Source organism: Zalophus californianus, chromosome 2 (genome assembly GCF_009762305.2).
Source record: "Zalophus californianus isolate mZalCal1 chromosome 2, mZalCal1.pri.v2, whole genome shotgun sequence".
Classification (NCBI taxonomy): Eukaryota; Metazoa; Chordata; class Mammalia; order Carnivora; family Otariidae; genus Zalophus; species Zalophus californianus.
In genome coordinates this window covers 194,146,898-194,158,438 of record NC_045596.1, presented here as the reverse complement: position 1 = coordinate 194,158,438, position 11,541 = coordinate 194,146,898, and the positions used below count along the sequence as shown (strand labels likewise).

The 11,541-nt window shown below is 43.8% G+C and overlaps 1 protein-coding gene across 1 annotated transcript; it reads right to left on the bottom strand.

Moving 5' to 3' along the window:
* Positions 1-214: 214 nt before the first annotated feature.
* On the bottom strand, positions 215-10,026 carry AGA (aspartylglucosaminidase). Its single transcript, XM_027599933.1, has 9 exons — positions 9,815-10,026; positions 7,754-7,907; positions 7,124-7,236; positions 5,992-6,104; positions 4,632-4,746; positions 3,770-3,845; positions 2,786-2,893; positions 1,951-2,084; positions 215-469 (listed from the first exon to the last, which is right to left on the bottom strand). The coding sequence occupies exons 1-9, from the start codon at positions 9,939-9,941 to the stop codon at positions 369-371; spliced, it is 1,041 nt and encodes a 346-aa protein (XP_027455734.1). The 5' UTR covers positions 9,942-10,026; the 3' UTR covers positions 215-368.
* Between the last annotated feature and the right edge of the window lie 1,515 nt (positions 10,027-11,541).

Sequence of the window (11,541 nt, the reverse complement as noted above, 5' to 3'; positions counted from 1 at the left end):
TCTAATTATTTTAAGTATCCAAATGCACATTATTTCCTTTGTCCTTAATACATCACTGTGGAAATACATCCCCAAAGTAGCAATGTCTTGAAATGTTGAGCAGAAATCCAAATATCACTTAAAATTTAAACATATACAAAATACATGCATACATATTCATGTTCAGGGGATAGACAAAGCTTAAATAACAAGATCATAAGAACCACATCCGATATAGAAAGGGAAAGTGCTACTTCACAGGTTTATTTTTGTGCCGATTTATACAAAGAAGGTAGAATGCATGAGGCATAGGATACGACAACCGTGAGTAACCTTTTCAGCCTTTGTTTCTTTCCTCTTTAAACATAGATGCGGACGGAAAAGATGGATTAGATGCAGTCTACTTTTTCTTCAGTTGGCTGATTTTTTAGAGAATTATAAACCATGAAACTGAACTGAGTAAATGTGGGAAGTTTACCGCAAGCAGCACCTGGGGCCAAGAAAAGAGAAAGTTGTCTGGGTAAATAGAGGATGCACATCTTTACAGCCAATACAGACCCAGTGGCTTTGCCTGGCTGCTGGCTGTCGTGGACCCCAAGTTAACTGAGCCACACAGAAGCAGCACGCTCAGTCCTGATAAGCTGACCGGCCATGAGAGGAAAGAATGGCGGGGGGGGGGGGGGGGGGGGGGGGAAGCCATCTCTTCAAGCTCAGAATACAGGCCGATTTTCTGCTTGTATACACACATGATATTTTTACTACTATTACTTTACTCTGGTTTCATATCCTTTTCTTGGGAAAAATTATTTAGGCAAGTGCCCCAAATTTTATTTCCCTAGCCGCTAAGATCCGCCCATGATTCAGCCCTAACCCCCCCCTCCCCTTGCTCCCTGTTCTTTTCTATTCTTCTCCCACAGGAAGAGCTCTTGCTCAAGATACTCTGTGTCTAATCCAGTTCCCCTAACTGAAGCCAGTTTCCTGATGCCCTCCCCACCTACGGCAATGGGGGTCTCTTCCCCTGCTCAAACACCTGCATGGTCCCCTTCTAATGCCATTGCTTTAGAGAGCGCCATTGCGTTAGAGAGCCGGTCAATTTTAAATTCATCTATAATTATGTAATTGTCATTTTTACATCTTGTTAAATCCAACTTTGAGCCTTCTAAGGTTTATTTCATAAGATGGAATCAATCTAACTGACTCACTGTAAACATAAAGCCTGCCCCCCCCATCACTTTTATTGACTTGGGTATCTCAGTACTTAAAAAAGAATAAGGAATTCCTCAAACAAGTTTTTCAAATGCAGAACTGTGGGAAGTAAAAGATCAAAGGACAATAATAAGCAGTCTAACCTAATACGTTATATTGATCAGTAAAGCTATATATCTTCCTCATCTGAAAATTCCCTAATGAGAAGCAGCAGTGGTTGATCTTGAAACACTTGGAAACTGATAGGCTCATATGGAAAGTAAATGAAGTAAAGGACATGCCTCAAATGCAGTGTAAAAATAATTCTGCCAACTTCTTTGGTTTACTAATTAGTAATACGTTTGGTACCTTGGAGCCCCAAGAAGATCTCCATGACTTGAGACATTAATATAATGAACGGGAAAGAAACTGGGAAGATAATTTGTCCCTACCAACCTCTGATTAATAAAAGCATTCGACTACAGTAGTCCATGTCACCTGGCACCCGAGCTGAAGCTGAATACATGGTGGACCCATGTCAGAGATAAGAACTAGGAGCCAAACACTGGGTCATGAGCACCGAGAGTCAGCCAGAGGCGGGGGTTTAGGTCTATTTAAGCACTCTTGGGGGTCTTGACAGATCAACAATTAACAGTGACTCAGTGCCTACTTGACATAGTCCCTGTTTCCACTGTATAGGAGCAAATCACACTACAAAATTTTGAAGTATATGTTTTCAACAACATTTACAAGTTCATGCAAGTACGAATTCCAAATAAAACTTACCATAACTTCCAGTCACATTGGCACATATAACAGCCCCAAAGAAGTTTGGAAAATACTTCTGAATTCTGGAAATCACTTTCTGGCAAGCTATGGTTGGATCTTCTCCTCTTCTCATATATTCTACAGCTTGGTAGCTGATTTAAACAGAGGCAGAGTTTTTAGGATCACAGAGTCAACAGAGTCCAAATATGTTACTTGAAGTTAGAAACCTAAAACCATCAGAATTGTCACAGTTGATAAAATACCTAAGAGAAGTAACTCCTGTTACCTTCAATTGGGAAGGCAAGTAAACCTAGACACAATGTCTATCTTTTCAACTTATCTACCCCTTCATTTCAAATGAGGACTGTTTTTTTTTTTTTGGCTCTGGCTGGATAACTGTTACTTAGGAATGACAGCCAGAAGTCCTAAAGAATAAAGGTTCTGTTTAAATAAGAAATAGGGCTGCAATTAATGGGGGAAGTGGTGGGCATGTGCGAGACACCCAGCTGTAACGGTCGTCTTCGAGGAATTCATTGTACACAGTGACTGTCTTTCCTACTTTCATCATCAATTACCACAGCTCCTTTACTCAGTGGCCTTACACAAATTATTTAAATGCATCATAAGTATTCTCATCTGGGAAGTAAAGCAAGAAATATTCTATTTCAGAGGATGATGATGACTTAAATTATCACCATCGAAAATGACAGAGGCGAAGGGTATGGAAGCAGAATTTCTAGAAAGCTCTCGTGCACACAAAATCAGATGGCCTGGCACCAACAGTTATTTTCTGTCTTGACAGACGCCATCTCCTGTCAAGATCTCGAAGGGTCCTAAACGGGAGGAGTCACACCTGGGTAGAAAACGCATCAGTATATCCCCATCGCCAGTGGCTGCAGCCGTTCCCGCGCTGTCATCCGCGTAGGCACCAGCTCCAGGTATTGGCGAATCTCCTACTCGACTTTGTGAGGGCGTGGCACAAAAATTCAGGACAGGAGATCAAGTGTGAATGCCACAGTATTTTAGGAGATGATTCAACAACAGGGAATGTTTCTACTTAGCCACTGATGATTGTTCTAAGTAAAGTCTTCATCAGAACACAGAGGGCAAAGATTTTCACTCGTTTTTCAACTAAGGTTTCCATACACTTCAGTTCATGATATAAGCATTCGATGCCAGCCAGTTAGATGTCAAGATGTCACAGATTTAGTAACTGTTCAATTACGACCATCCTTTGGCATCGCATTTCTGGACTATCTCAATAGGTTCTGATTCGTTTTCCTCGGCTACCGTCTATTCTTGTTTTCTCTCATGTGCCAAAATTTTACCAAGGTTCTTCCTTGTAATAAACCTTGGGTGTTTACTACTTTAAAATAAAATCCAGAAATCCTTAAACTGACTCAGGACCCCCTGCAGTGTGGCTCTGGTCCACCCCCCCGCCCCGCCCCTGGGGCACCTGACATTCATGCAATTTCTCTTCCAGCAGGCAGGAGCCCTGAACCCAGCATGCGCTACCCCGGGTCTGTGCGTGCCTTAGCCTGGATGCTCCCTTCCCTCCCTGAGGCTCCAGCTCGGCCCCCAGCATCTCTCTGCTGGCCTTTCCCCAGTTGACTGCCCTGCTGACTCAGCCCACCACTGCCATCCCTGAGCTCCACGGCACCAGCTGCAATGCCCACGCCTTTGGCACTTAGCAGATAATTATTTGCTTTCACGTTTATCTATCTCAGCAGTAAGGGTGGGGTTGTGCTTTACATTTTGCATCTCTCACTAGCACCGTGCACATGCTGGTTTATACTCAGTGTGTATTTGCGAGATCTGTTCTTTTAGAGACACTAACCCAGGTATTTTGAATTTTAAACCGTTTGTAGATGTACCAGCAGCAGTACGTCCCATCTTATGGACTACAACCATGCCTAAAAGTTAAAAAAAAAAAAAAAAAATCACTCTAGGTGTCAGCTCTGAGGTTTACCTCAATATATAAACAAATACTTCAGCAGCTGGTAATATAAATATCCTCACTCAGTAATTTTGGGTAGAAGAAAATAGGAAGCTCAGGAATGCTGAAAATCACACCACTTGCCTAATGTGTACTGTTTCAGAACCCACTGTCATAGCATCGTCTGGCAGACTTTCTACACCCTTACTCTTCCAACTGCTCAGTTACCTCTCAAACGTAATTCCAGAGCAAGTCATTGACACAGAATAATGGAAATTTTCAACATGACAGCTCTAATGTGGCAAACAACATAAAATTATTAAAAAACTGCATATCACACAGGGGCACGTGGCTAGCTCAGTCAGAAGGGCACATGATTCTCGATCCAAGGGTCGTGGTTGTGCCCTATGTTGGTATAGAGATTACTTAAATAAAAGAATACATAAAAACCTAAAAAAAAAAAAAACCCAACGTATCAAGTACAGTTTTAAAAATCTGTAAGTGGCTAATCGCTAGATTTTAGGGGCCTTGTGTAATTTATCTACATGTATATAGATACAATGGAAAGAAACCGTGTGTGTGTGTGTGTGCGCGCGCGCACACCTGTGCCCACCCACATATGTATGTACAGCCTTACTTGGCAGTGAAAGTGGTTAAAATCACCTTCTGGCACATAAATAAGGATGAAGAAGTTAAGAACTACAGAAAGGCAATTAAAAATGGCTGAACTTTAACCCTAACAATTACATAAAAGGCAAATTACCAATTGTATCATGACCGTGGTTATTTCCTGTTTCTTTATGGGAAGGACCTTCTTGCTTTAAGATACTAGGTGGTTTGTAAGGTCCACAGTATTTTGAAGCATCTGGTACAACATTCTGTGGACAAGATTTAAGTTTTAGTTTTTAGAAAGGTTCATTTTAGAAACTGGCAAGTAGTCACATACAATAATGAAACATTAGCAAGAAACCCAAAGGATGTCTGGTAACTGAAAAGGATGAATTAAAAACCAAACATTAGCTAAGTCTTATGTGAACGGATGGATATAATTTAATTTAATACTAGTCTAGTGTCAGAATTACATAATATAGAATCGGCATCTATACTGTCTGGAAAAAAATCCCTAATTTTTCTCTTTATATGGCTCAAGTTCTCTGCACAATGGCAGACAGAAATGAAGATCTGTGTATTAGATCTTAATCCTCAAAGGAATTAGGTACACAGCCTGACCTTTAAATTTCAGAATTTGTTTTCTGGCCAAAGAAGAATTCTGAGATTTTAAAGCAAAATCTACTTTAAAACCCTCTTTATTTCAAAGCTAGGTTCATGCGAACATATTCTAAGTTGTACTCAGATTCCTCTATGGATTTAAAGATACAAGAAAAGGATTCAAATTCATAAATTTAGGTTGTGCATATGGATTAGTATTTAATCAGGAAACCTACTACTCAGGTCTTACTCATTAGTGCACTTGCTGACCCCCCCACCCCCGACCCAGTTTTATACACTAGCCTCTTTCAAATGCTAACCCCAGAGACTCACTGGTTACTCAAAAGTAATTACGATTTGGGGAGAAGAAACAGATGAGAGACTAAGGCAGTCCACAGAAGGGTTCTGGATGGCAAAGACAAACAGATTTATGCTAAAAGTCCCATTGATTTAAAGATAAATGACCCCACCACTAACACACTAGCCACCTAATAATATAGATCCAGTCAACACGGCAAGTTACTGAGTATACTTCATACAGACAAAATGTAAGAAATATTTTAGACAAATGGTTTCCAAACTCTGATTTTTTTAGACTTGGAACCTTCTGTTGCAAGGAAATACAAGCAGAGCTGTTCTGACTGAGGCCACCCACTCTTGCCCACATCAGGGCCGTCCCAATTTGAGAACTGCTGCCAAGATCCAGGAGTGTTCCACCACGGACGTACGTGCACGAGAAGCAACTAAGGAGAGTTCGGGAACATCCACGCCCAGAGAGTCGACTTAAATCGTTGGTTCTCGAGGGCAACCAGGGTGATAAACAGCACTTTAGGCAACAGGTAGCCACCAAAGGGCAGACGGGGTGTCGCTTCATATTTTCTAGTGATTTACTTTTAAAAATTGGGTCTACATACCCTCCAGTAATTTGGCTGGCAATTCCGAGCAAGCCAATCTGAATGAAGGGCTCGAGAAGTATTGGTAGATAAGTCCTCACTGATAAACCCCATACTTTCAGCAAACTTGGTGGCTGGAGATTAGGAAGAAAAGAAAAAGATTAGTTAAGCATTGTCTTCTAAATAAAATACATATATAGGAAGTGTTCTTGGTCAGCGGTCTCTCAAGTGGGGTACACCATCCCAGGGGGCACACGACGACTTTGAGAAGAATATTCAGACACGAACAGTTTTAAGGACATCAGTTTCTAGATCTCAAGTGCCACGTCATTCCTAAATCCGATCTGCTTGAGACCCTTGGGGTGTATATTGTGACAGTTATTAGCTCTCTTTTCCATCCCCCTTCACAATCTCCCTTCTTGCACACACCGCTCACTAAGCAGGAATCTCACTGTTCTAACTAGGGTGCAACGCCCAGCGCTGAGACACCAAACAAAGAGCCAACTAGACTCCATGTGTGAGTAACCGATCTTTTAGCTTGTCAGACAGTTTTTAATTCCATCTTTTGGCAAAACTGAAGGACGCTTAACTGTGGGGTTATTAACTAATTCATCATTCAAAAGTATTTTTGATTATAGGTCCCTGTACAATTTTTGGTATATAACTTGGAAGACGTTCAAGCAAGTGACGCTGCCATAGCAATACTCTGGTGCCCGTCTTTGGGTGAGAAGAATGCTCTGCAGTCTCACCCTGATACAATGAATTCAGGAGGAGAAGTGTTGCTGGCTCATTCTTCAGTCCAGCAATTACCTATCTATAGATAAGGAACTAGGTTTTTTAAATCCTTTTTTTTTTTGAGCACTCATAATTTTTGTTTTATTTAGCTTCCCTAGGCAATGTCTCTACCCTCCAAACCTTAGCATCCATTCCACCATGTTATCCATGTTTAAAACTTTAGCATATTGTTATTTTTTCCTATTTTAAACATGAAGAAAGTGTGAATTTAGAAGTTTAGTAACTTACCTGACAGTAAATAGATATTAAGTAAAAGGGCTGGAATTGGAACTTGGGCCGGCTTTGATCAATTTTATTTTTTCACAGTGAGGAACAGAGACAGAGGGCTAGATAAAGCTTCGGTGTTGTAAAAATATACCTGACTCTCCCACTAACAGCGTGTGTGCTGTATGTTCTAGCACTTTCCGAGCCACACCGATTGCGTTTTTAATTCGCCTGAGATCTCCTACCGCTCCTACGTTCATAGTAGTGCTGCAAAAAAAAAAAAAGGCATACGATTGATTAAGGTACTTTCACAGGTTCAAAGATAAAAACAGTATTGGTTTACTTGGAGCCAACAGTTTTGTAGGATAAATTCCACCGTCTTAACATTACACACGATGGCACATGCATGAAGTTCATTCGAATTCCCACAAGCAGACAGATTAAGGAACAAACAGCAAATCCATCTACCACATAATCCAACCGTACTGCCATTCTCAGTTTCTCCTGACTCATTTTAAACGTGGCTTCCAGAAGTGGTTTTAAGGCTTTGGGTCATGCAAACCACAGTTTATGGGGATGGCAGGTCAATGATGATCTACCAGGGCAGACATCTTTTCATAGCTTGGGATTCTGTGTGTTCTAAGGAGACTACCTACTTCTATGTGATATTTCTATTATAATGATGATTTTCTCTTAGGACATGTACAATAAACTAGGAGTTTTCACCTGACAAAGCTTACACATGCCTGTCTTGCTCTCAGTAGAAGGTTGATCATGTTCTTACCCGTCCATGATCATGGCGTCCAGTGTGGTTTCTCCAAGCTCATCGGGACTCCCTCCAAAGCCCACAGTGCCGTCACACTGCTCCCTCTCACACACGGCACAGCCCTGCTCAACTGCATCCAGGGTAGAACCTCCAGATGCTAATGTCCTCCACGCTGTTAATCAAATCCTTGTTTATATACTGATTTTTTTTTTTTTAGTGCCAGATGCAACAAACCAGAAACATTTTGAGAACTCATATAAAAAAAATTTCACATTTACACTAAGTTATTCAGAATTTTAGTTTAGTAAGTGTGACAAAGGAGGGATGTAGACAAAGTTGTATAATGCACCTATTTATGGTGAAGAATTTAAAGACTTTGGCTACTGATATAAAGTGAGGGGTGTTTTTTACTTGCTGATATTTCTATGCTGTGTAAGAAATGTCTTCTCTCCTTCAATTTTGTAAGTGAAGCCACTAAAAGGCAGTTAAATTGAAAATTCATTAAGTCAGTCTTATAAATTTCTTCTGCATCACTAGATTATCAAAAATATATACAACTAGTACTTTTATTGAGGTAACATCAATCACAGCAAGTCTCAATAACCACACCTTAACAGCAAATAATGACAACGTGGGTAGGCATGGCTTCATCCACTAATCTGCACAACAGCTTTTCAGGTAAATACTGTGCAATTACTATCCTCATTTTAAATAGGAGGAAGCAGACCCAGAGAGGTTAAGTAACATGTTCAAGATCACACAACTGTTAGGTAGCAGAGTCAGGATTCAAAAGCCCATTTTGGCTCCAGTGGTCATGATTTTAGCAGTACTTTGTTCTTTGGAGTCCCATACATTGAGAAGGAAAAAAAAAAAAGATCTTTGGTGGTCTAACGTCTTATTAATAAAAATAGAATTCCATGAAGGGAAGGTGCTATTACTGGTAATCTTAAGTATTACTACTGGACCTACAGGCTTGAAAGTGTATCTCAAGAAGTTCTCCTTTCACTACAGGCGGCCTTTATATGTCCCCTGCCTTGGCCACTGCACTTCCTGTTTTGTCTCCTCATCGCTGGCAATCTCTTTCTCACAGCCTTGTTTGCTCACTCTGAATCCTATGCACCACCTGTAACATACACTTAGCTCCACCAAATTCCGGAGCCAATTCTGCCCCAATAAGTTGTATTAGCAGCCTCAGATGGGAGAGGAGTCTGAAATTACGCTTGGGGTAGTAGGTCTCGGAATGAATGAGACAAACACACAATACATGAAAAAATGACAAGATCATGGTATGTACAGGATTGCATCAAAGCACAGAAGATAGGTATCTAATTCAGACTGGGCATAAGGGCAGCAAATCAAGGAAGGCTTCCTGAAAGAGGTGACAGGTAAGCGGTTCTCAATCTTGGCGGCCAATCAAAATCACTTAGAAAGCTTTAACAAAACAAAACAACAACACAGAGGTCCTTTTTCCAGCAGTTAAATGAAAATCTCAGGAGGCAGGGCTCGGGCACGGGTACTTAAAGAAGCTCCACAGATGATTTTAAAGGCCAACCACGATTGAAACTCTGTATTCCAGGTGGCAAATACACAATGTCAGCATGTAACAACAACAAAGTAAACGTAAACAGTTATGTATGCTTTGGGAAATCAGCCTTTCGCAAACTGCAGTTGCGTTCAGGGTACTGGGGAGAACGGAGGGCTTAGCGGGGTGGAGAGATGACAAGAGACAGCCCCCGTGAGAGAACGGATGTCAGGTAAGACAGCGTAGGCGCCCCTGCCAAGAGTCTAAGCAGGAAGGCCCTAACTGCTGCTGGTCAGCAACGGGGTGGAAAACCAGGCGGCGCGGGGCTGAACGGAGGGCGGATCGTGACGGGAAGAGGCTCTGAAAAGCAGCAGTGGAAAGCGGGACTCGGGGTCCACGGCAAGAGACGCCGCGGTGGAGCAGGCGCAGGAGGGCCTGGGAGCGGAGGCTGCGGAAGGGCCGGCCCAGGCCCGCGCCAGCCCGCCCCCCCGGCGCCCGTACCCGCACAGGGGCCAGCCCCCGCAGCGCAGGCCCCGCCCCCGGCCACCGCCCCGCACCTGCTTCGGTTGCATTCCTAAAAGGCCAAGTGTTGAGGACCAGGGGCAGAGGGCTGGAGCTGTGCACGAGGCCTGGGCCGAGCAGGAGCGGCACCAGAAGCAGAGAGAGGATCCATTTCCGTGGCATGGCCGCGCACCCGCGGAGAAGAGTCGGGGCCGCAGCTCAGCTGGCCGCCCGCGCTCGCGCACTCGTGATCCTCGGCGCCCCGCCCAGCCCCTCGGCGCCCCGCCCAGCCCCTCGGCGCCCCGCCCAGCCCCCCGGCGCCCCGCCCAGCCCCCCGGCGCCCCGCCCAGCCCCCCGGCGCCCCGCCCAGCCCCCCGGCGCCCCGCCCAGCCCCCCGGCGCCCCGCCCAGCCCCCCGGCGCCCCGCCCAGCCCGCGGCCTCGGCTTCTCCCTTGGAGCGCGGGCCGTGCTCCCCCTACTCTCGCGAGACCTGGCCTCCTCGGGCCCTGGGAGCGCGGGAGCCGTGGGCGCTTTGTGGCCCGTGGGCGTCTTGGCTCGGTGCTGAGGGCCTCTTTAGGTTGTACGCAGATTTTTTTTTTTTTTTAAACAGTTAACTGAATTATTGCTTTCCCCGGTTGTGAAAGGCAGACTGAGCCTAAAGTGAAATTATGCAGCCCGGGGTTGCATGACCCTGGGACTATTTTCATTTGGTTTTCGCTTATTATCCTTTAAATGAAAAGTTGAAGTAGACATATTTTCAAATTCAAAATGTACTCCGGGATCCCTGGCCTCAGGGGTGGTTATGCAGTATGGGTGAAGCATGCTTGCTTACAGCCACAGCTTTTCGCAGGATGTGCTCTCATTACGAATCCCGGAGCTGGAAGGAGAGCAGACACGGGCTCCGCGGGGCTCAGGGAAGGGCACGCACCCTCCTGGGGCTCCAGGGCAGGAACGGTTCCGTCTGGAACGTCCTCTGCCTTGTCCCTGACACCTTTCAGTGCTAAATACGTGTTTGAAATAAAGGTGGGATGGAGACTGACAAGTAATGATTTTTTTGAAAACGATTTTTAAGTAAATACGCTATGCAGGCTATTGTGGAAAACTTCCTTTGTGAACGTTTACTTACATCTTTTTACCTAATAGGGGAGGTTTGGGGGATTGATAAAAAGAATAGGTGGCCTCTGAATTGTTTCTAGAGCCGCATTTCTTGTAAAGACTTGATCTGGAAGACGCTACAGCTGTATTTAATTCCTGAGAGAACTGAGTTGCATCCCGATGATGTTGTTGGGCTGACCCCACCTCCCCCATTCAACTCTTTTACCCTCAGTTTGCATCTTTATATCAGGAAGACTGTTTTCAACTGAGATGGAAATCAAAGCATTCCTGTGTTCTAGATTTAGGGCTGTGTGTCTTTTCAGTGTTTTAATAAATCCTTCTTACAAAAGCTTCAGCTTGTTTTCCATTCCCTCTGGGTCCATAGCTTCATTTTAGCTTAGGGGAGACGGTGTAAAAACTTCCTGTCAAGCTCTGATTATCAATTTTCAATTTGATAATATTGATGATGTGGCTTCCTCTGGCAACAGAGTCCGGTATCCCAGAGCCCCAAAGGGATTACTGGTTCATGCCGACCCATGTGCCTAGACAACCGAACTGTCAAAATGAGCAATCTCTACCATGCGCGTTGACCATAGAGCTTCTGACCATAGATCTACATTAAAAACAATCCTTTTGAATGTCTTGTCAGGTCTCAGCTGAGACAAACAGTAAATGCCCCTGACCATACT

What these genes read in the sequence shown, in the direction of transcription:
- AGA (XM_027599933.1), bottom strand. Translation starts at nt 9,941, where the DNA reads ATGCCACGGAAATGGATCCTCTCTCTGCTTCTGGTGCCGCTCCTGCTC. An exon ending in GACGCCATGATCATGGACGG is followed by an intron (nt 7,237 to 7,753) that starts GTAAGAACATGA and finishes TTTTTTTTGCAG; the next exon opens with CACTACTATGAACGTAGGAG. An exon ending in TTAAAATTCAAAATACCTGG is followed by an intron (nt 2,894 to 3,769) that starts GTTAGTGTCTCT and finishes GCCCTCACAAAG; the next exon opens with TCGAGTAGGAGATTCGCCAA.